General features: G+C 35.0%; 1 protein-coding gene across 1 annotated transcript in view; it reads right to left on the reverse strand.

Annotated features, from left to right (window-relative positions):
- The window catches only part of LOC129003523 (facilitated trehalose transporter Tret1-like), a 34943-nt gene extending 10518 nt beyond the window's left edge, over nt 1-24425 (reverse strand). The window contains exons 1-7 of the mRNA XM_054431819.1: nt 24227-24425; nt 23007-23266; nt 15876-16052; nt 15023-15192; nt 14692-14758; nt 13272-13346; nt 8005-8205 (exon numbers count right to left, since the gene is read on the reverse strand). Coding sequence (XP_054287794.1) covers nt 8005-8205; nt 13272-13346; nt 14692-14758; nt 15023-15192; nt 15876-16052; nt 23007-23266; nt 24227-24320 — 1044 coding nt within the window. The 5' untranslated portion in view covers nt 24321-24425. The remainder of the gene's footprint in view (nt 1-8004; nt 8206-13271; nt 13347-14691; nt 14759-15022; nt 15193-15875; nt 16053-23006; nt 23267-24226) is intronic.
- Nucleotides 24426-26201: the final 1776 nt, after the last annotated feature.

The raw sequence follows: 26201 nt of genomic DNA on the forward strand, positions 1-26201 counted from the left end.
AAACAATGTTTAAATGAATTTATTGAGATAACAATGCTTAAGCCTAGATTTCAAGACTCTAAAACTAGTTATATTTTCTATTTCAGTTGGCAATCTATTAAAAAACGTTGGAACTAGAAATTTTCTAACTCTTTTTGAAAATTTGTTTGTGGTCTTAGGAACAATATAAAACTGTTTGCGTGAATTGTATCTATGGTCATTTTTTACTTTAAATTCATTTGAGAAATAGTAATCAAGTAAAATTATATACTCAAATAATACATCCACTGGTAATACCTCAACCATCCTATATCCGAGCAGAGGGTTTTCTGACAAAACAGTAGAGTCAAGCTTTGTCATAGTTTTTATGATTCTATTTTGCACAGTTTTTATTTGATTTATGGCTGTGGGTGATGCTGATCCCCATGATCTTAAGCCATATCTAATCACTGACTCACATATGCCTGAATATATGATTTTCATTGTTGTAAAAGGTAAAAAATCTTTTAAATAGAAAAATTTTGCTGCACAAACTCGTAGCCTGTTTGTTACTGTCTTAATTTGTAAATCCCATTTCATATTGTGGTCAATTGTTATACCTAAATATTTGTAATTCACTACATTCTGTAATGGTAGGCACCCACATGCAGCATTTTCAAATTGTTTATTGTGTAAGCAGTCATGACAATGGAATTTCACATTTATTTCTGAGCATTTGTATGACGGTGAATGTATGTGCATCAACTTTGATTTATCTCCATTTATAGCTAGACCATTGTCGTGGCACCACATGGTTAAACTTAAGAAATCTATTTGCATTTTTTCGGTAGCTTCCTGAATGTTTTTGTGGGATAATACAAGCGCAGTGTCATCTGCATACATATATATTCTACTAAATTGTAATATTTCAGGAAGTGAATTAACATACAACAAGTATATCAATGGCCCTAATATACTACCTTGGGGTACCCCATACCTTAAGATTTTTTCCTCTCCATATGTACTCTTAATTCTAACCTTACATTTTCTATCCATTAAATAACTTAAAAACCAGTCTTTAATTTGCCCTCTTACTCCTGCTGTGTCCAGAGCCATTGCAATTGTCTCATGCTTTAAAGTATCAAATGCCTTACTAAAGTCTATAAATATTACTAAAACCTGTTTTCCTTCACTAAGCTGTTCATTTATATAATCTGTAAAATCTAAAAGTAGCTCGTTTGTTCCTTTCTTCCTCTGATATGCATATTGCTGTTTGCTAATAATACTATTCCTTTCTAAATGGTCAATCAAATTATTTGCAATATATCGCTCCATTAACTTACTAATAGCTGGTAAAATAGATATTGGACGATAATTCAAATAGCTCTCATGACTTCCTGCTTTATAAATTGGTCTAATTACTGCAGTTTTTAACAGTTCTGGAACGCAAGATTTTTTAATTGAAGTATTTATCAGTCTTATTATGGGTTCAGACAGTAAATCAGAATTGTTTTTTATGTCCTGCATGCGTATATTATCTAAACCAGGTCCCTTTTTCTTCATAGATTGTACTAATATATTAAAATTTTCCTTATCCAGGTCTGGTATGGTTAGAGTCTCCTTACATTTCTTTTGCTCCTTATATTGTGACACAATTATCTGACAGTCATGTAAAGATGCATATACACATTCTGTGAATTGTTCTCCAAAGGAATTGCACACTGTTTCTATTTTGTTGTTCTTATCCAATAAATATTTCTCTACGACCTCATCTATATTTTTTGTTTTATTTTTTCCCAAAATTGTATTTATATTATTCCAAGTCACTTTCATATCGTTTCTACTTCTTTGGAACAAACAATAGTAATAATTTCTTTTAGCTTTATTAATTTCTGCAACTACCTGGTTTCTAGCAATTTTATAATCAACTCTATGTTTGGTTATATTTGGGTAGGCTTTATGTGTTCTGAAAAGTTTGTCTCTTTTTTTAATCATGTTAACTATTTTTAAACTCATCCATGGCTTCTTTGTTTGCTTTTGTCTTTTTATTTTACAAACTGAACTAATTTCATAGGCTTCTTTGAAATTTAATAATATACGGTTGTAAATATCATTTGGATTATTTAAAGTATTAATTGACTGCCATTCCATTTGTCCTAGTGCCTGTTTTAGTACAGCTATATCAATATTTGCTGATTTATTTTTCCTCTGAGTGGATGGACAGCAATGGTCAGTCTGAACGTTGATCACACAGGTGTAGTGGTCTGATATCTTTACCTGTACGATATCTGAGCTGACCTTTGCTCTCTTAGCTCTAAGGAACGCATGGTCTATACATGTCTGAGTCAATTTATTTGCTCTTACTTCCTCTCTGGTAAAATCATTAATATAAGAAATCAGCCCATGTCCTGCCATAATTGATTTATAATCCTCAACACTTTTTTTATAATAATCCTTTAAGTCCAAGTTCATATCTCCAATCACCAATAGATCGCCTTTAATATCTGTTATTATTTTTTCCATTTCAGCTATAAATCTATATTCATCACCTGATGGCTGTCTGTATGTGGCTACAATATTTATCACATAGTTATTTTTTGTGACCTTAATGACTTTGCTTTCAAAACTACTACTGTTTACATCCAACCCCTGTACTAAAATGTTTTCTTTAATAAAAATTACAATACCTCCACCTTTTTTTTCTTGTCTTAAATTGTGCACTATGTTATATCCCTTAATATTAAAAAAATTCAAAATTTCAGACAGAGTTTCTTTTACATTAACTTCAGTAAATATAATTATGTCCACAAAAGTAAAACATTCATAAAAATAAACCAAAAACTGATCCCAATTTTTTCTTATTGACCTAATGTTAAGATGCAAAATTGTTACACCTGACTCATACTGTCCTTCAAAACATGAGTTTTTAAATTCTTGTGTATTCAAAAAAACTTGTGCCCTATATTGATCACTATCAAAAATTTCCATATTGTTTATCAATCAGGTCTAAGAACTAATAATGTGTCAGGTACAACAAATTATAGCTAAATTTTGCACTAACTAAATTATAGCAAATTATAACAAGTATAGAGCTGTTAATTAATAGCCCATACAGCTAATGGCAACTAAGGGACCTACAGTTTATAGTGGAATCCGAACCACATTTTTCCTTGTAATTTACGAATTGGTCTAATTATCAGGATAGTACTGCGGATAGTCGTAGTACTCACTAGTGCGGACGTTAATCCACACCAGGGAGCATCGCATCCACAGTGCATCCCTATAAATATCCACAATTCAATAAATAATATATATACAAAACACGATAACACGGAATGGACACACATTACAAAAAACACGAAGGGACATTGACAATCGATCGTGACTGGGCTGAGGTAAAGTCTTTACCTCAAAGTCAAAGTCAAAGTCAAAGTCAAAATAAACTTTATTCGTATGAATACATTGCAGCATCAGAATAGAGTCACATATAACTAAAAATACCTCATATTACTTATGCAGGTATTGTAATTTAAAGTATAATACAGTAATCCAGAGGCTAAACAACTATTTTTAAAATTATTTTAATTAGAATTCAGTGTGTTATGATCCATTAAATTCTAAACAAAATGGTACAACTCTCTATTGTGTAAAAATTATGGTTTAAATTCAAATTCAAATTCTTTATTAACTCATAACATCATTTGGAGTACAATGTACATAGATAGGAGTTTTGTCAATATTTATAATACCCCCGTCGCAGCAAACCTGCATACTAAGCGAATTTCCATTTACCCGGCTTGATTTCTACTAAAATATTCCCTATAAATTTTCAGATTTATTTCCTATTTAAATAACATTAATTTTAGTGAGTAGTTAGGTTTGCTGCCACGGGGAAGATGTTGAGATGTGTTTTTTTCAATTGAAATATTGATAGCTTAGTATGAAATAAACCAAATTGCCAAATTTGATTAAAATATATCCATAAACAAGCAAACTAGAACAGTTTATTTATTCTCCATAAGAATAACATGGGAATTTTAAATTTACAATTTTTTTAAATTTTCTCCGTAGTCAATGAACATTCAAAAACACTTCAATATACTTAATTATTAGTTTTTTTTAGCTCTTCAAAATGGTCTAGAGAGAAATTTAGAAATTTTAAGTTTTTAGGGTCAAAAATGAGAAAAACCCATTTTTACCCCATAAAACCCCCCATAAACCCCTGATCCCATGGTCCGATTATGCTGGTTCGCGAACTCGTTCAAATAAATGTAGGTTTACACGTTTGTACCAAATTTCATCAAAATCAGATCAATTTTGCTCGAGTTATCGCGCTAACGGACACATATATAAATATATATATATATATATATAAAAATATATATATATATATATATATATATATATATACTAGCTGACCCGGCGAACTTCGTATCGCCTAAGTTATAGGTTTCCCCTAAGACAGACCGATGGAAAGAAAGTACCGTTACGTTTAATTTTCAAGATGATCTCGTTCGCATCGCTCAATCACGTCCTGGTTGAAGTTCGTTCGCTACGCTCACTCACCTTTGGGTTGGAGCTCGTTCGCTACGCTCACTCACCTTTAGGTTGGAGCTCGTTCGCTGCGCTCACTTGCCTTCAGGTTAGCTCGTTCGCTACGCTAACTCGCCTCCAGGTTGAAGTTCGTTCGCTACGCTCACTCACCTTTTGGTTGCAAATTAGCTGTTGTCATAAATGTAAAAGAAATAATAGTGCTGCACCCTGTTGGTAATCCTTGTAACTTTAATGCTATTGAACATCATAGAACAGAACCAACTTGTTTAATTGAAACAGCTGTTAAGATTCATTAATTCCATTTCTCATAAGGTTAACATGGGAAACTCCAGAGCCACTGGGGCGGAGCCCTTTTAAGAATTTCGAAACGGGAAATAGTTTACGTCCGATTCGCATACCTACAGAATTTACACACCAAATTTCATAACGATCGGTGAAGTCGTTCCGGAGGAGTTTGCAGACAAACACTGTGACACGAGAATTTTATATATTAGATATATGAATTTGAACGGATGGTGTTTTTGGCCTCTGGGGACCTCAAAACGAAAAAGAAATCGTCTAGGTCTTACCATGAGACCTACGGTAATAGCTTATTCCCTATATGGGAAATTCGCTAAAACTAATACTAAACTGTTATATTTTTGATAAAACTAATTACAATTATTAAAACTTTAAAAATATAATAGTAATACTGAACAAAAAGAAAAAAATTATCTGTAAATTCCTAAAACTAAGCTCAAATTACAAGACTAAATACCAGTCTGGTCTGTATCAGAACAGGATATAGACTTAACACCGTGGTACAACCTATCCTTCAAAACTATCAAGAAAAAATTCTTCAATGCTATAGTAAGACTTTTCCAATAATAATTTATGTAAGGTTTCGAAGACATTTTTTGATGAATTTTTGCTTATGATTTTTGATAGTTTGTTAAAAATTTTGATTGCCATGTAATTTGGACTATTTTCATACAGAGAAAGTCTATGGTGTGGATATTGAAATAAGTGTGAGTGACGTGTGAAATAGTTATGGTTAATTTTAAACTTATCAAAGCTGTCCTGATTATTGTAGAGTTACTTGACAATTTCTAAAATATATAAACCTGTTACTGTTAAAATTCCAAATTCTTTAAATAATGATCTACAACTTTTTCTTTTGGAAACTTTTGCCATTGTCCTCACCACTAATTTCTGTGCATTGAGAAGTTTTTTCGTTTTGGAATTGGATCCCCAAAGAACAATACCATTGAGTCTAGATTCCATGTAGGCGTAATATACTAGTTTACCAATATCAGTAGATGTTGTATCATTAACTACACTTAATGCAAAACGAAAAGAGTTGAGCTTTTTTGTTAAGAATTGTATATGGTCATTGTATATGGTCATTGTATATTATGGTCAGTTGTAAGTTTAATATTTTATCAGATAAAAAGTCAGAATTTTTACAATTTTTTACTTTAAAATGCATTATATGTGTTTTTGAATTATTCATTAGTAAACAATTTTTTGTGAACCAATCTTGCAGTTCTTCTATAGTTTTTTTAATGGAGATTTCCAATTGTTGAATATTTGAATTTTGAACTATAACGTTGGTGTCATCAGCATATAAGAAAATATCACCAGATATGTGAGAATCAATGTCATTGATAAATATCAGGAATAATAAAGGTCCCAGTATTGAACCCTGGGGAACTCCATGGATGACCTTTTCCCATCTTGATACAAATTTTCTCTTACTTTTTAAAATGACTGTCCGTTGTTTTCTATTATTTAAGTTAACTCCATCGTTTTGCAGGTTTCTATTACCTTTTCCAATTTTAGATCTTCTCTAAAAAGTTTTTCTTGGACATTTTTTGAACTTAATCCCAGTATTATCTGAGCTCTCAACATTTTTTCCTCCTGTTCTTCAAGTTTACATGGTTTGACTAAAATTTTTAGGTCAGAATAGAATTTATTAAATGGTTCATCTTGTTTCTGCTTTCTTTTGAAAAACTTATAAATATCCATGATTTCATTCCTTCTTGGCTTGCAATACTTCTCTAGTGTCTCTAATATCGTTTTTACTGTTTCTGGTTCATCTTGTTTGAAATCTTTATAAATTTTCAATGCTTATTTCCTAGTAGGGTTTTAAGCCTTGCTGCTTGTATAGAGTTAGGTTTCTTTTCGGTTTCAGTGGCTATAAAATATATCTCCACTTCTTCTTTAAATGTCCTAAAAATTTTCCTCCAAGTTGCCTTCAAGGCTTAGGATATCCGGTTTGTTAAATTCCATTTTCGTGTATATTCTTCTGATATTCTTCTTAATCAAATCTTTACCGACTGCGCCATGTTTAATTTTATAAAAAGTAAAAAGTATTTTTTTAACATTCAAGTTGTTTCTCTTTATTCCATAACTGTTTACAATCCAATATCATTGCTTAATTATTATTGACAACATCTGTTAAACAAATTATTTTAAACAAAGACTTGCAAGTTAATATGTAAGTAAATAATATACAAACAGTATGGATGCTCCCTTTACTACCATACATGCTAGGCTATATTATTTGAAGGTTTTTTGCTTGGAGCAGAAGACAGTACCTGGTTAAAATCTTCTCCAAACAATATTGTTTTTTCGCCCATTGGAACTTGTCACAGTACTTATTTAATGAACAAATATATTGCCTGTACGAACCTATTTTGTCTTTATTACCAGGTTGATTTCTAAGAGTGGCCGTTAAGGTTATTCCACTTCATACAAAATATTGATTAAACACTACAATAAATCTCAAATTATAAATGTTAGTAAATATACAAAAAAGTTTAGAATAAATCTTTAAAATATATTTTGAAATCAAAACAAAGCAGAAGCTTTCCATTTAATCTTGAATCGTGTATTATTTAGTCAATGTGGTTATTTCACGTTAAACATTCCTTCAACACAACAATAACCTTTAAATTAGTAGAAAACGTCATTTTTTCAGCCATTCTAAGTTCAATTTCTTTGATTTGAGCCATCTCTTATGATTCTACTACTTATCATACGTTTAACTATTTACTTAAAAAGTTTGCAAATAGCACAGTAAAATATTTGATTTCAACATTCTAAGACGTAACTAAAAAGTCTTAATTATCATAGGTAACGTTATCCCTGGTTTTATATAGTATACAGTACATTGCAGAATTGACTGGCAAATAAGTAATCCAAATGTAATATTGCTTACTGGCATAATGATAAATCACGATCAGCTGTATTGAAGTAAACAAAAGTCAACAGTAAATGGCTTCTAATGCTATTCTTATGGAGAATATTTTACGTTATATGCAATTTTGTGTTAAAATTTAGGAGATTTCTATATTCTTCCCGCCGTCACCTACCTTTAATTTGAGCCCTCTCCCGTCATTCTACGACTTCCCAGTCGCCCACAATTTTGACGCAAAGAATCGGCTTACGTAATTAATATATAGATAGATGATTACTTTTATTATAGCAAAATTGATAATGTCTACTTACTTCGTCAATATTTTGTTTCTTCACAGCAAGTTCTACATCAATGTTGTAATGGCTTCCTCGCAACCACTGTAAGGACTTTCTAGCATCTTCTTCATTGTTTTGTAGCAGGTAGTAAATAGGAGACTCTGGGATGCATATGAGTAAAAAAAAGTAAACTACTACTATTGCTAAACAAATTTCTGTCAGGGATACTACAGGTACCTGGGAAAGAAAAAAAACAGAAACTATTGTAATACGGGTCAGAGAGAGTAGATCTAATATTAATAATACTATACTACAAGTAAACAAGAGTTGTGTCTCTAAATCATTGTTGGTACTGTTTAATGAAAAGTAAAAATAGAACAAATTAGAACAAAATAGAACAGGTCATTGGAAAATCAGTTGGTTTTTATTAACAAGAACTGTGTTGATACCAGGCATTTACCCCTTGTTAATAAAAACATTTTTTGTTTAAATAGAGGTATTAAATTAAGTAAAGTATTATTAAGTATTAGTTGGTAATGTTCATATGTTAGTTATTAACATATGTTCTTAATTTTTATTGTTATTGTTTTTTATTTATGTTTTGATTCAGTTTGTCTTGAGTTCTGATGAAGATAGTTAAATGATATTACAATATTAAAAAATTAGTTTGATGAAATTTGTGTTACTTTATACAAGTAGAGTTACTAACATGGTGTCAGGTATGCAATTTTGAGAATATGAATAATATACAACCTCCTGAACTATTTGATTTTACTGAAAAACGTGATGCAACAGAAAACTGGAAGTTATTCAAATGCCATTGGAAGAATTAAGTTACTTTGGCAGAAGATTTCAGCTCAAAGTCAACCAACTTGTCGAATAAGAAGATTCGGCTTGCGCTATTCCTTTCAGTAAATAGGAGGTAAGGCTGTAAGATTAATAATTTAATAAACAAGTTATGCAATGAACCATCTGATGTGGATGAAATTATCTCAAGACTTGATGAATATTTTCAAAAAGCAATGAATGTTACTTACGAACGATACAATTTCAATAGTGCCAAACAAGATGCTCAAGAATCATGCAAGGATTACATTAGGTAACAAACATCATGAACTTGTTGGTAAATGTGAATTTGAAGCCTTGGCTAATCTTTCAAAAAAAGGAGATTGAGAAGCAGCTGATATGCGATCGTTTGGTTGCTGGGATCGCTAATGTTCGTTACGGAAACGGTTATTGGCTAAATCAGATTTGAGCTTAAACAAAGCCACACAGTTGTGTATTGCTGATGAGCACTCGGAGAGCTTAGCATTGAAAATTAATTCTAGGAATACAGAAGAAGATTTAGAAGAGAATAAAGACAGTAGTTTTAGAGTTGAAAAAGACACTAACATGCAGATTTGCAAATTTTGTGGAAAGAATCATATTTGGGGCGCCAAGAACTGTGCTGCATATGGAAAAGTCTGTAGTAAGTGTAAACAAAAGAATGCAAATGTGTGCAAGCAAAATATACGCAAAGTTTATCATGTTGATCGATGCGGCTAGTAGGCCCAAGGATGACACATCCACATATGAAGATCGTTCAAACTCGGATGATGACATATACCATGTCAAAGAAGAAATACTGAAGAAACGCTTATTCATTGATCCCCACTCTGCATGAAAGACAGTGAACCTTTTATCAAATGCCAGCTAGACAGTGGATCATCATGCAACGTCATTGGCTACGAGACGCTAAAGAAGTTAGTGGGAATCCCAAGATTGAAGGAGAGCAGTACAAGACTTACTTTCTATGGGGGTGAATCCAGTTTTCCCTTGGAAAAGTCCAGTTGAATGTTAAGTGGAAAAATAAGAAACACAAATTGATGTTTGAGGTCATCGAGACACCTCACAATCCACTACTCGGTGCTCAAGATTGTATCAACCTTGGTTTGATTTAATTTGATGAAATGGTCTATCAAATCCAAAGTTGTAAAGTCTCAGAGAAAATGCTATCTTCTTTTCCAGATATTGGAAATGGTTTAGGGTGTTTTGAAGGACAGTGTGAATTTAAGCTGGATACATCAGTACGTCCGATTGTCGTTCCTCCACGGCGATATCCTGTGGCTCTAAAGAAAGAAATACAAGATAAATAAAACGTTTGGAAGATCTGCAAGTGATAAAAAAAGTAACAGAGCCTACCGATTGGGTTAGTGCTATGGTAGTTGTGAAGAAACCAAACAAATTACGAATATGCATTGATCCTCATCAACTCAATAAAGCAATAAAACGCCCGAACTACCAAGCACTGACTATCGAAGAGATTGCTCCCCAGTTGAGTAAAGCCAAAATATTCAGCAAACTAGATCTCAAAGACGGATTTTGGCATGTAAAATTGACAGAAGATTCTAGTAAATTAACGACATTTTGGACACAGTATGGAAGATACCGATGGTTAAGACTACCTTTGATCAGCTCCAGAAGATTTCCAGCGGCGTGTGAATGAACAGTTTGAAGACCTGGAAGAGGTCATTGCGATAGCAGATAATGTTGTTGTATTTGGCAGTGGAGATACTGAAGAAGAAGCTCGCATTGACCATAACAATAATTTAAAATCACTATTTCAAAGGGCTCACGAGAAAAATGTTAAGTTTAACTTATCAAAATGTATGATTGGAATTAAGGAAATTAAATATATGAGTCATTTTGTCAGCGCAGACGGATTGAAGTCTGGCCCTGAAAAGATTTCAACCATAAGAAATATGAAGGCACCACAAAACAAAGAAGAACTGCAAAGATTTCTAGGATTCGTGAACTATTTAGGAAAATTTGTTCCTAATCTCTCAGATATATCAGCACCATTACGATCACTTTTGAAGGAAGGTAATCTGTGGATATGGGAAAAAACTCATGATGAAACATTTCAAAAGTTAGTCCATTTGGTAACATCATCTCCAACCTTAAAATACTTTGATATAGAAAAGCCAGCAACTGTGCAGTGTGATGCTAGCCAGTTTGGATTGGGAACTTCCTTGATGCAGGATGGCAAGCCAGTGGCATACATTTCCAGGACTCTCAGTAAGGCAGAATCTCGTCATATGCTCAAATTGAAAAAGAATGCTTGGCAGTAGTATATGCTCTTGAACGATTTGAACAGTACCTGTTTGGAAAACATGACATAACGGTCGAAACTGATCATAAGCCATTAGAGGCCATCTTCAAAAAACCATTGATTTCGGCCCCAAAGCGGTTGCAGAGAATGCTTCTCGGACTGCAAAGATTTAATTTCAATATAATATATAGACCAGGAAGAACAATGTTCATTCCAGACTTTTTGTCTCGAACACCCATTACAGGGATTAAATCGCATGAAGATAAGAGTATTCAAATCTTTTCAACAGACAGTCTGAAGTGTTTTGAAAACTCCAGTTCAAGAATGTACTTAAACGTGACGGACAAAAGACTAGACCAGATCAAGAATATCAACAAATTAGATCCAACTATGAAAAGACTAATTGATACGATATACAATGGATGGCTTATAAGTAGAAAGCAACTATCCGAGGATCTCAGACAATACTGGCCATTTCGTGATGAACTAAGTGTAGAGGATGGGGTCATTCTGAAAGGAGAACGAATTGTGATTCCAGTTTCATTACGAAAAGAATTAACTCAAATAATACATTCCTCTCATCAGGGATCAGATGCATGTATCAGACGTGCACGAGATGTGTTTTTCTGGCCCTGTTTGAGTAGAGACATAAAAAATGATATAAGTTCCTGCAAGATATGCAAGATGTATGCACCAGATCAACGAAGAGAACCTTTGATACTTGAGAAAACTCCAGAGAGACCCTGGCAAAAAGTCGCTATTGATTTTGCCCAGGAAGATTCAGTTCAGAATTTAATTGTTTGAGATTATTTTTCATCATTTTTTTAGTGAAAAAGGTAACATAATGCACAAGTGAAATCCTGATAACATTTTGCAAAGAACTGTTTGCAAGGTATGGAATACCAGAGGTGGTAGTTTCAGATAGTGGAACGCCACTCATGGCTCAAAGTTTTCACGATTTCGCTAAAAATTGGAATTTCAAGATAGTTTTGACCCCTCCGTACCATCACCAAGCAAACAGTAAAGCAGAGTCGGCAGTAAAAATATTCAAGAATCTTTTGAAGAAATCACGTCAAGATGGAGTGGACTTCCAACAAGCGTTATTAGAACTCAGTGTAATGGTCAAATTTTATTGGGGGGGGGGTTCGTTTTAATTATTTAAAGACCACGAAGTGTTAGAGCGCGCTCGACAACAATAATCGGAAATAAACATGTCCAGTTGTCTACTTGTCAAGGTTCCTAGTTCGTGACTTGACCGCCGCAACCTTGGGGCGCTGCCGTAGACGAGGTGGGGAGAAGCCGAGACCAATGGACAGTGGCCAGTTCTTGGGGCAGTCGATGGCGAGCGCTTGTTCGCCAAACACCTTTCGAGTAGGCAGTCAGCGGCGAGCGTTAGGTTCGCGCACACCAACCCTCCTTAGGCTGTGCGAGCGAACATAAAGTATCCGGACGAAGGCGTGCGAAACATAGAGGCGAATCAGGAAGTATCGTGATACGTAAGTACACTGTTTATAACTACCGGTAGCGTATACGTTATACCCCTACTCGTATCCACTTTAGTGAGGGAAATTACGTTATTTATTAGGCTATTCTAGGCCGTTTATCGTAGTTTAACGACCGACGCTCCGAGTGTAGCGTCGCAGTCACCTACGCCTGCTTTTAGTAATCCAAAGCGGTTTTGTTTTGTTTTAATCAAGAGTTTTTATTTATTTTCCTTAAAGCCAAGAAGAATTGGCATATGCGCCTTCTACGTTTTATTTTATTTCATTATTTACTTATTGCGAGTTAGCGTCGTTTTCTTTTAATTCCGAGAAGATTATTTTTAGTTTTATTTTGAGAAGTGAGACCTTTCGTTAAGCCTAGGAGCTGGTTATTTATTTTTATTTCCTAATCTTCGCTTATTTATCTGTCGGCCCCTAGTAGTTAACTTCGACTTGGCCTTGTCAGCGCGTCGCTGTGCTGACACCAAGTTATAGGAGTAACTATAGTTAGTGTATTCCTTAATAGCAACTCGTGTACGGTGCGTCGACGTGCCGAGGTACACAGTGTGTACTTGTGTACTAGCAGATCGGCGCAACAGTAACATCTACGAAGATCGAGAAGCGGTGAGCGAGCGACGAGGACTGGTAGCGAGACCCTGGACATCTCAAGCTGTCCGAGCAAATCGGAGGTAAGTTTACGATAGGTGCCCTACCCGACATAAACACCTCACATCAGGAACACCCCTGTGCAAGGAATTGGCTTTAGCCCCGCTCAACTCCTCATGAACCGAAGAACACAAAGCAAACTGCCAATAAACAAGAGCTTATTGAAGCCACAAGTTCCACAAAATGCCCAAAATCTATGGGAACGGAAAAAGAGTCAATACCAAAGTCAGTATGACCATGGAACCACAGAGCTGCCACCATTATCGATTGGCCAAAGCGTGTGGTTAAAGAAACAACCCCAACTGAAGAAAGCGACATGGCTTGAGGGCAAAGTTGTTCGAAAGGAAGGGAGGAGAAAGTACATTGTGCGTGTGGAAGGAAAGAATTACATTAGAAACAGACACTTTTTAAGAACTTAAAACATTTTAGAAAAAGGAAGATGTTGGTAATGTTCATATGTTAGTTATTAACATATGTTCTTAATTTTTATTATTATTGTTTTTTATTTATGTTTTGATTCAGTTTGTCTTGAGTTCTGATGAAGATAGTTTTATGATATTACAATATTAAATTAGTTTGATGAAATTTGTGTCACTTTATACAAGTATCAATTATCAATTATCAATTATTTTAGATGGGGTGCGTATTTTAGTCCAAATATGAGTGAAGGATGAGTGTAGGGTGAGTGGCGCGATCTTGTAGTCTTGTTAGTGACTAAGGCCGACATGTTCCTTAGACACAGCTGTTAATTAATAGCCCATACAGCTAATAGCAACTAAGGGACCTACAGTTTATAGTGGAATCCGAACCACATTTTTTCCTTGTAATTTATGAATTGGTCTAATTATCAGGATAACAGTAGAGTTAACAACAGTATAATAAATTAACTAGAGGTATAATAGATTGTAAGATGGTTGAAACAAAACAAAGTACACAATACTAAATCAAATAACATTAGAGAGTCGATTGTCCAAAACAATTGGGGATTAGGAGATGTTTCAAAACGGAATTTTTGGATAGTCGGTCATTGACACTCAAAATTAAATACAGTAAACTTCCTCTTTTCCGGACTCCTCGGGACCGAGACCAGTCCGGATAACGGTTTTCCTGGTTGATCCGACGTCCCTAAAAACTCGTTAAAAGGGACTGTTTTTGTGATATTCAACTTAAATTTAGGAGAACATTGTATTTAGACACGTGATCACTGGTCTCAAATCTTTCCCATGAGAACAGTCGTTTCAGTACCACCCACTTCCTGTCGATTAAACTAATGTGCTGATAAACATTTTCCGGTTAAAGAGATGTCATTTTTGCCGAGTGTAGTTCGTTTAAACCGATGTCCAGTTAAAAGGTATCAGGATAAGAGGGAGTCTACTGTACTATATTTTAACTTTCGTTGCTAACAATGAAACACATCTTTATAAGTTTTTTTATTTGTTTTCATTGTCGTCTGCAAAAGTAGCAACACCCGTGAGCATATCTTACGGTCTCGGCGACACCCCAGATCGTCACTCGCAGTTGCGGCAACACTCCTGACCGTCTCTTGCCATCGCTACAACACCACTGACCATCTCTCGCAGTTGCGGCAACACCCCTGTTCGTCTCTTGCCATCGCTACAACACCACTGACTATCTCTCGCAGTTGCGGCAACACCCCTGTTCGTCTCTTGCCATCGCTACAACACCACTGACTATCTCTCGCAGTTGCGGCACCACCCCTGATCGTCTCTTGCCATCGCTACAACACCACTGACTATCTCTCGCAGTTGCGGCACCACCCCTGATCGTCTCTTGTCATCGCTACAACACCACTGACCATCTCTCGCAGTTGCGGCAACACCCCTGATCGTCTCTTGTCATCGCTACAACACCACTGACCATCTCTCGCAGTTGCGGCAACACTCCTGATCGTCTCTTGTCATCGCTACAACACCACTGACCATCTCTCGCAGTTGCGGCAACACCCCTGACCGTCTCTTGCCATCGCTACAACACCACTGACCATCTCTTGCAGTTGCGGCAACACTCCTGACCATCTCTCGCAATCACTACAACAATGCTGATCGTCACTCACGACAACGCTGATCATCTCTCGCATTCGTGGCAACACCGGTATTAATTGATATTTTACTGTAAACTTATTACTTGGTCTAGGCAGGGACGAGGCTGAGCATATCATCACAGCTGATTACAAACACAGACACTCCTGACTCGACATGACACCTGACCATTGTACTCTGACAACTTGTTCTCCCCCGCCCGCCCCCCCACCTATCCAGACACACTTTGACAGCTGTAGAATTCCTGTTGCTAATACAGTAGGCAACTATTATTTTTTATTTTAACTGAATCATGCCACCTAATATTTTTTCACATAGGTAGTTATTTATCTCACCATTTGTTCTTGTAACTCCATTTAGATAATATTTTCAACTCATTTCTGTTATTTATTTTTTGTATTTAATCAAATAATGTTATGTTTGGAAGCAACTACAGTTGACGCACAGGCTTTCTGCCCATGTCGGCTTATTCCCTAAAAATATGTACGCTTTGTTAAACATGGATGTAATACCAAAGGTTAACTTAATTTTTTCTTTTACATATTTGTGTACAATTTCTGTAAATATTTTGTTGGAATAGAGATATAATTCATTCATTCATTCACTTACCAAGCTTCCAACAATATAAGTGAACAGTATGCCTGAAGCGTTCATAACCTGGAGGAAGGTACCCAGAGTGCCTCTAATTTGAGTCTCCGCTATTTCAGCCGTGTAGAGAGGAACAATAATAAAATATCCTCCGACACACATTCCTGTCATAATCCTTCCAATATACATAGTTTTCACCTAAAAGACAAATTACACAATATTAATCATAAACATTTCCTTTAAAACTACAGTTTTGCAAAAAATAACTCTTTAATTAACTAGGTGGCGTTCACAGAGGCATCCATAAAATTGAGCGGAGTCATCAGGGTTCTATAATTGTTATTTACCTTCACCATCGAGCTTCAAAATTATTTTTACCTACAATTTTAAGTGAAGAGAACATTTGTGTAAAGATAAATATTGGTGAAATTAGATTAGCTACACGTTGTTTCGTAATAAAGGGGAGTTGAAAACACAGAGATGTAATTTCAGGCATTTTCGGAGACCTGCATTTACATTTTAATTTTAAACCCTCTGGGTTAGTTATATCAACTTATTCTAAAACAGAACTCAGTACCTTATTGTACAGTTCTAGCTAGTTATAACCTAGAAATCAACCCTTTACAGTTTTGGATTCTAGAAATTTTGCTACTAACTGCATAGGAGGGCTTTATGTGATGGTGAGTATATAAATGTAACCACACAATATATTATCCTTACAAAAGTTATATTAACATTCACATTTGCATTGGTTCAAGCGTTTAAACCATAACCCATGTGTTGATAATTGACACGTTAATAATTAGTATAATCAAATCGGAAGGTGATCGAAGACGAAGATTATGCCGTCGAGTTTTGGCTAAAATTGTTGTGCTTCCTAGTCGTCCTTGTTGATCTTGACAAGATCGAACTATTTGCTACGGATGATATGGATGATATGTAAATTTTGTAAACGTGTATGATTTGCATCACTTTTTGATAAAAGCTAATACTAAAAATTCAGTTATTCTCAAGTAAGCCAATCATACAAAATATAAACTAAGACACTATTACTATACAAAGCTGTATGTATTACCATGTAAACACCTAAACTTTGTTCACATTAAAACACATGTTTCTGTTCTTAAAAACTCCACAATATTCATATACTAACTTGAGGACCTATGCTGCTCCGCAGCGTTGAAATAAATATCATATCCGAGAAATAATTAAATTTATGATATTTGATTGAGTAAAGTATCTGGGAACTTAACTGATTCAAACTATCAATAGCTCAAATTAAAGCCTATAACTTACTGATTATTTTGAGTCTAAAGCATGTAAAAAACATAAACAATACTGAAGCTACTGTAATTGATTTTTAATCATAGAATCCCCTTTTAAAATATAATTTACATGTTTATTGTTCACCTGGCGTTTCCTTGAAACTTCTGTAATTTGAATAACTAATAGCTTAAATGAAAGCAGGTATTTCACTGAAGGTAAAATATAACCAAAATATATAGGATTGTATAGTTATAACTAGTGAAATACATCTCAAATTGAAGTAAGAATTTGAAAATAATTCAAATTTTTGCTTTTTGATCGACTCATACAGTGGATAAATATATGTCAATACTTGATATGAAATCTTCTTCGTACATACCTTCAATTTGGGACCTCAATCATAAAAATCGGTTGGGTAGAAAAGCCAAACAAATTAGAAAAAGAAAAACCAAATTTAACTCCCATAATAAATACATGGGGAGCAAATAACGTTAACGTATAAGCCAAGTGGGTCTGTAGATAAATATATAGAGACCTCAATCATGAAAATAGGTCGCGTAGAAGAGCCAAAGGAACCCGGAAAAGAAAACCAAATTTAGCTCCCATAAGAAATACATGGGGAGTATATTTCGTTTACGTATAAGCCGAGTGGGACTGGACTGTAGATAAATATATGCAGATGCTTGATGGGAAATATGTGCGTGCATACCTCCAATTTGAGACCTCAATCATGAAAATCGATCGGGTAGAAGAGTCAAACGGACCCAGAAAAGAAAAACCAAATTTAACTCTCATAAGAAATACATGGGGAGCGAATTTCGTTTACGTACAAGCCGAGTGGGACTAGACAATAGACAATAGACAATATTCTTTATTTACATATTCGTGGGAGAATAGTACAGGCGTCAAGACAAAAGATTTTAGATTGTCAAAGTTATACAATGCTCAAGATTTTTTTTTTACATAGTTATGTAATGTGATAACACAAAGTTAACATTTTGATGTCCAGAGATAGCTCTCGTCGGCGGTGGCGCTGTTTCAGGTGTTCAGGAATTCTGATTCTGAGTAGTAGGGTCTTTCTTGGAGCCATTCCGTTAGCTGGTTCTTGAAACGTTGGGGTGGCTGGTTTCTTAGATGGTCGGTTGTAGGTTTTTGAAGAAGAGCGCTCCTTTGTATGAAGGTTTCTTCTCGAAAAGCGTTAGGCGGTGTAGTGGGAGGGTGAAATTTGTGGCATGTCTTGTGTTGTATGTATGGAGTTCATGATGTCTTAACTGTTGTGAGGTGACTGCATGCAGAATGGTTTCTCGAATGTAGAGTGAGGTTGCTGTGAGGATTTTTAGTTGTTTAAAAGATTCCAGGCTGCTTTCTTGGTAGTGTAGTCCTGCTAGGCATCTGATTGCTCTTTTTTGTAGAGTAAGAATCTTTTCCATATTGGATGCTGATGTTCCTCCCCATGTCACTATTCCATATCTTAAGTGGGTTTCAAAAAGAGCAAAGTAGGCAACTTTAGCTATCTCCAGGCCACATATTTGTTTAAGTCTTCGAATTACGCGGGTACCTGATGAGAGTTTCTTGCCAAGTTGGTCGATGTGTTGCTTCCATGACAATTTTGAGTCAATTGTGATACCTAGATATTTGGTTATGTTGCTTGCTTCCAGGCCGGGGAGAGGTGCTAAGTTTGTACTTTTATTTTTTGTGTTAAAAATAATTTTTACTGTTTTGTTTTCATTTAAGACTAGATCATTGTTTATACAGTAGTGTTTAGCTTGGTTGAGGCATGCAATCATATTTGTTTCAAGCATTTCAGTAGCTTTATCAGAGACGGTAAGCACGGTATCGTCTGCGTACATTATAGTGGAGCAGGCATCATCCATGCAGTTTGGCATGTCATTCGTGAGGAGGAGGAAGAGCACTGGCCCCAGTACAGACCCTTGTGGAACCCCTCTTTTTACACCAGTAGTTGGAGATTGGATTTTGTAGTTTATGTTATTTTGGGTGTGATTTATTTCAACCAGTTGCTTTCTTCCCTTGAGATAGCATTTAAACCATTCTGCTTCTTTGCCTCCTACTCCTAGGGCTCTTAGCTTTTGTAGTAGCTGGTCGTGATTGAGACAATCAAAGGCTTTGCTAAAGTCAAGAAACAGGCTAGTCACTGAGCATCCTTCCTCCAATTGGTCTATGACATGTTCTGTCAACTGTATCAGGGCTGTTGTTGTTGATCTACCCCTGAGGAATCCATGCTGTTTATTCGAGAGTAGGCTATGCCGTTTGAGATGGCTTAGGAGTCTAGCAAGTACAATTTTTTCGATTATTTTTGAAAATGTTGGGATCAGGGATATTGGCCTATAGCTGCTAGGTACACTTCGTGGCCCTTTTTTATATTTTGGGTATATTTTGGCGGTCTTTAGAGCAGTTGGAAAAATTCCTTGCTGTAGGTTTTATTTATTATAATTGTGAATGGTATTGTCAGTTCTTCTTTACATCTTTTAACCAGTTTTGAAGATAATTCATCGACACCAGAAGAGGTTTTAGGTTTTAAGGGGTCTATGGTCTTTTTTACTTCTTCAAAAGTTGTTAAATGGAATTCTAACTGCTCATTTGTGGCTGGGGCTAGGTCAGGGTATGTGGGGTTGGTGTTGCTATTGTTTGTTTGGAGTGTGTTTTCTGCTATTGTTGCAAAATATAGGTTTAAGGAGTTTGCTATTTCATGTGGGTCCAAGGTCGTTTTTCCATTTAGCTGAAGGCTGAGCTGATGGTTTGTATCAGTGGTTGCCTTTCTTTCATTATTTATTGTCTGCCACATTGCTTTTGATTTATTTTCTGCTTCATTAATGTATGCTACAGTTTGTTCTCGTCTCAGTTGTTTCAGTCTCAGGTTATATTCTCTCTTTCTTTCCGCTGTTTGCGCTTTGTGCTCTGTCAGGCCAGTAAGTTGTTCTATTTCTAGTGCACTGATGTACACATTTTTCAGTAGGTTGCACTCGTCATCCCAGACCTGTCTTTTTTTATTTTGTTTTCTTTTGAGTAGTTTCAGTGGGCAGGTTTCATTCAGTATAAGCTGAAGTGTACTGTGGAAAGAGTTGTAGGCAAGGTTGACGTCCTCTTCCATTAGAATCTCATCCCATTTTTGTGTTTGTAGTTTCTCCTTAAACAGTGTTAATTCTCTATTGGTGAATAGTCTGGACTGTAGATTTATATATATGTATATACGTATTTGACGATGCTTGATGTGAAATCGGTGCTTGCATTCAATTTGAGACATCAAGCATGAAAATCGGTCGGGTAGAAGAGCCAAAAAAACCCGGGAAAGAAAACCCAATTTTTAAATCATATACTAATTCACAAACCAATTCATCGCTAATATAGGGGTTACCAAAATATTACATAAGTTTTCCCCAAGTAAGCCTAGGACAAGTCTTCAAACCCAACTTCAACGGTTAATTTAGTTGGATGGACTCAAAGCAAACATGTTTGTTTTATTATTCAAAACTGTCAATAAACGTCCAAACAAAGATGTTAAGGCTATTAGTAGATTGTATTTGTATTGTAGATTCATTTGATTATATTATTTATGATCCATAACGTTTCTGTTCTAATATCCGTGGAATGATGCTACCAGCTATTTCTTGATCTACTTCATTCAAAAGTCACCAGCTGATCTTATGCCTTTGTTTATGTGTCAAATACTGCTTCCATAAGGATTACTTTTTCTTACTTCATCATCATTACTTTTTCTAAGTACAGAGCCCATTGCAAACCCTTGTTTATTCAGGAAAAAATACTCACTGTTTTTAATTTATTTATTTATGTGTGTCATGTTTATGTAAAAGTTAATATTAATGCTGTAGCCTCGAGATCACATTCACATAGTTATTTTACTAGACATAGGAATAATTTAGAGTTACCTTTAGTCAGGCTAACAAAGTCACAAGAATCTTTTTCTTATATAGGGTTAAAGATGTTTAATCGTTTGCCAGCTGAGGCACACTGTGTTGATATCTTAAGTTAAAAGTAAACTTTTTTGCTGGTTATTAAATCGCCCTTTTTATAGTTTAAGTGAATTTTTCATGTCTGACATTGATATTAGTTTTTAGTTTCTGACTGATAGGCCTTAAATATGTGTAACTTACTTTGTTGTTTAAATTATTTAAAGTAGCCTAAGTTATTGAATGTTATAGGCCCTAATTGATATGCTAACCACTGGATATTTTATCCTTGCAGATTACTGAGACTTCTTAGCCTAAGTTACTCTCATATTGACCTCAACTATACAAAATGTTCTTTTTGTAATTTGTTGTAATAAATTCTTGATTCTTGATTACATTGAAACTTTGAGGGCCCGTGGGGCGGATTCCTAAGAGATTTGGTTGACACCATATAGATGTTGGCACTCACCAATATGGTCTTTATCACCATGCAAAATTTAAAAACGATTGCTTCAACCGTCTAGGAGGAGTTTGCGTATTACGAAATGCAAAGAGTCGACGTATAAGAGCTTCGTTTGCTCCGCTCAAAAAAGGTTCAAATACCTGCTATTAAGCAATGCATTAAATTGTTGTCTTAACTAGTTTTGACTCCTATGTGGAGCCATCATCAGGTGGTACACCGGACGTTTACTCTCTTTACATGAAGAGCATCATGTTTAACACGTAAAAATAAGTAAACATTAAAACACGATACACACACGGACACGAAAAACATTCATGGTAACAGATCAGTTATGACAACAACAGACGACGCTAGCCAGTCGGAGTTTGAGTCCAGACTGCGGGTGGTCAGTGCAATGGTGTATATCTGTTATATTATCCCCTCAGGTTGCGTCATATTTCCCCTCTCCAGTATCCTGATGGCAGTGTCATAAGTAAAATTAGACAAAAACGAGAGTTGATCATTTAACACATTTAGGTGGTTGGATTTTACTTTCTTACATATCTCAAACTCCTCCAAGGTGTTTAATTTAAATCTGTCTTTAGAAAAATGAAAAATATTCATGTTACTATTAATGTTAATATGGCCTTCGGAAATTAAATGTTTGGCAAAAGATGAAGTTTGGTGGGCTGCTGACGCTTTTGGAAGATGTTCCTTGAAATGTTTTGTAAAGGAGCAAATGAAGTATTTAGTTTTTGGCCGATGAAGTATTTAGTTAATCCGTACAATTATTCTTTTACACGCTAGATCTATCCAAAGGTTGCTGCTGATGATGGCTCCACATAGGAGTTGAAACTACTTGCGGCTGCAACTTAAATGGATTGCAATAGCAGGTATTTTGAACCTTATTGTTTGGCAATCAGCAGTCTAGCATCTACAATGAAGTAACTATTTGAGAGTAAAACAAATCCCATGTAACCAAGCTTTTTATTTATTTTAAAGTAAAATTGTTCAAACCCTTCCTTGAAAAAGGATTGACCATTAGAGTCCAAACAAAACATGCTGATTCTGTGGAATTATAAAAATAAAATTAATATTTTGGGAAACAACTTGAATAAGACAGGGTAAATTGAATTTATCAACTATAGTTCGGCCGCTTAGAAAGCGACCTCCTCCAGCATTGGTTTAGCATTAGCGCGCAGGTCGTTTTCGAAGTGGCCGAACTATAGTAATTTTCAGCTGTGGAGATGGTTTACTTATTAAACTAAACTAAACATTTGTTATGATCCAGCATTTTTCTAGATAATAGTAATTCAATTTTCGATGCATATGAGTCTAGCGTTACCTGTTCCTATTTTATGCATTGTATTTTTCTGAAAACATAGTTTCATGTCTACACTACAAAACAATTGAGGGTAATTTATCAGTGGGGTTCGAAAGATGATATGTTATTCAGCTTCTAGAATAAATGGTCTGTAATGGATGTTCATTTAGTTTGGTATTTATTTCTACACTTACGCTGTGGGCTACTGCTACCAAGGTGTAACCTAAAGCTGCAGGAAAACACATCGCCATCATCATCCTTTTACGTCCAAACTTGCTCATAATGTAACCTAAACAAGGTGCGGCAAAGAAGTTTCCTATGGCAACTGCTGACCCAATCCACGCAAACTCATAAGTAGTTATGGAAAAGCCATATTCTTGCTCATGTACCAAGGGGTACTGTGACGTTGAAGTCCATCCTCGACTGCTACCAACAATGAATCCTCCAAGGTTAGCTGTAAATAGTGTTACCAGATAATAAACAAAATGGGACCTATATAAAAATGTCCAACACTGTTATCAAAATAAAGAAAATACTACATATTTAAAGGCTGACATGAACTTGAAACCTAGACCTATAACAGTGCTTCCAAACCTGTGGTAGACGGAGGCCACTGTGGTGGTAGATGACGTTTAAAGTACGAATCTTACATCGGTAATGTTTGGGCTGAAGCGTCAGCACATTGGTTCACGGCCCAATGGTATCTTAAGTATAGTTAACCAGACGCTTGAACGAGAGCAAGATTATTTTGTTAGTTTAGCGCAATAAAACCAAGTGACTCACTTAAAAAGGCACTCATGTGAGCGAAATAAAAACTCTTGCTTATCGCTTTACTTAGTATCCAATTGAGGAAACTCAGACTTCTCAGAAAATGTTTATTCTCGAGACAGGGAAAGGTTGGTTTGTTTGGCAAAATAAATCATACGCTCATTCCATCCATAGTATTATTACCAAACCAAGTGCCTAAATAGTATGCAAAATATTTTTGAATTGTGAGTACGCCAGGGAAAAGGTTTGGAAATACTTCCCTATTATATTGGTTTTTAAAGATTGGATGTTTTGTAAAATTTGTTTTCATGCAATAAAATGTGCTGGTAAGTCTTTTGTATAAAATGATTTGCCTAGCTTCATTGGTCCATCAAGTTAAATCTTTTACAGTTTAACCAGTAGTTTTGTTTTAGTTAATCCATCCCTAAAGTTTGCTTGCTTCTGTGGATCCCCATAGCTAGATTTTAGCTACACATTATTTTAAGTATCTCTATAGCACACTAAATATTTTATTTAGAAATAAGGCAAAATTCTCAAGGGAAGCTAAATTAATTCCTAGAACCATTATCATGCCAGTAAACTTTAAAATGCTCATTAGAATTTCTCCATGAGTTATTTTAATATGTATATTTATTTCTACACTTACCTATGAGAGCAGCTAGAAATTGAGGAAGTCTAGAAGCAATTTGTTGTTGATCATTATTCCTTTCCAATGTAACCATTTCCAATGCAGACGCCATAATAAATATACACTTTTGATGGATTAAATGGCAAGAACAAATTATTATTTCATGTTCATCATCACACAGGGAACATTCTATAAGTTTAAGGCACTGATGAAAGAAATATTATTACATTTACTTCTTCACCGTTTAATTATGAATGCATTGTAAGGAAGATCTTATCATATTTTACTTTATCAGAAATGTTTGTTCAAAAGATAACTATGTTGAAGGTAGTTGGTCACATTATCTAGACTGCGTATAATTTTTATACAGGTGTAAGCATTTACTTTTATGTGTCATAATATACAATGTATATGCGGACATTTAATGTGTGGTCGAGGTGATTAATAAATATGTTTCAGTGTTTTGTGTTCTTAACTCCCTCCAGAGATCTGCAGCAACCAATTCATTTTCCTTGCAATCACAGGTTGTAATACCGACTCTGCATTTCATGGAATAGGCAAAATACCCCCACCTAACCTGCAGATTAAGTGAGTTTCCATTTCCCTGATTTGATTTTAAATTAAATCTATTTCAATAACATTAGGTTCAGTGGCGTCATTTCACCAAATCCTTGGGGGGGCAAACACTGGGGGGAATGGAATATACCCCTCAGCAAACAGGGGGGGGGGGTTCGGGGCCCCCCGGAAAATTTGGCAGTTTTGAAACAAGAAAGAGGGGTTTAAGCTTATTTTAATTGGAAAAAGCACTGCGAAAAAAAAAATTATGAGTACAATTTATTTAAATTGAGGCAGAAAATTAATGAAACTAACAATTATTGAATAACATTTTTTTTTGTTATTAGATTTATGACCAAATTCTTTTGTACAACATTTAGACTTACAGTATAGCAATTAATACGGTTGTATTCATAGCCTATAGTTTATAACAGTTTAATTTGGTTTTTAAATAAAACACAAGTATTTAAGTACGTAAAAGCAAATCAAATTTTACTATCAATAAAATAATTTGACACAATTAATTTGAATGTGCTACTGAGACACTAAAAAATAGTATTTTTGTTTCAAATTACTGTAGAAGAATAGGCAGATTTTTGTCTGCCGTGCTTTTTAGGATTTGACAGGAGAAAATATTTGTATATTAGCTAGTACAGCATTTTTTTCTCTAGTCCAGGAACCAGGGGGGGGGGACAAATGCCCCCCCCCTGCCACCCCCCCAAATGACGCCCCTGATTAGGTTTCATGAGTACCTAGGTTTGCTGCTAGAGGGAGAGTAATAAAGTGAGATTTTATTAATATATTAATAGCTTAGTTTAAATTTAAATTAAATAAATTTGCCATGTTTCATTAAAATATAATCACAAATAAGCAAAGCAAACTAAAACAGTTTATGTACTCTCCGTAATAATAACATGGGAATTTTAAATGTCATTATATTAATAAAATTAGAGTTTTATAAGTCACCTCAATTTAAGGAATTTATTATTGCCAGAATATAGGGTTCGTAACCTCTGCTTAACGAATTGTCAGCGTCTTTCTCTTGATTTAACGACCCCCTATCCCTCCCTTTTGAAACATCATAGATCCTTTGATGAAAATGAAATGGAAACAACGCTTATGCCAACAATCGTCTGCTCAGTCTGTCTGCTGTGCGCTATGTTACAACAGATTTCAGATACAACAGCTGGGGAATCAAGGCTCTGATTGGGCAACAAGTAGGCTTAAATAGTGGCAACTTGTTGAATTTGTGTATGAATTGAAGAGAAACCTAATAAATGACAGAAGAACAAAGAAAAAGAATAACAAGATTGTTCTCGTTACATTATTTTTTTCTAACAAAGAAAAATAATAACAAGATTGTCCTCGTTACATTCTTTTATTGAACAAAGAAAAAAATAACAAGATTGTTCTTGTTACATTCTTTTAGCAAATTTCC

Source organism: Macrosteles quadrilineatus, unplaced genomic scaffold, assembly GCF_028750875.1.
Source record: "Macrosteles quadrilineatus isolate MER2022 unplaced genomic scaffold, UCM_ALF_1.0 Scaffold_9__3_contigs__length_116548681, whole genome shotgun sequence".
In the NCBI taxonomy this organism is placed as follows: domain Eukaryota; kingdom Metazoa; phylum Arthropoda; class Insecta; order Hemiptera; family Cicadellidae; genus Macrosteles; species Macrosteles quadrilineatus.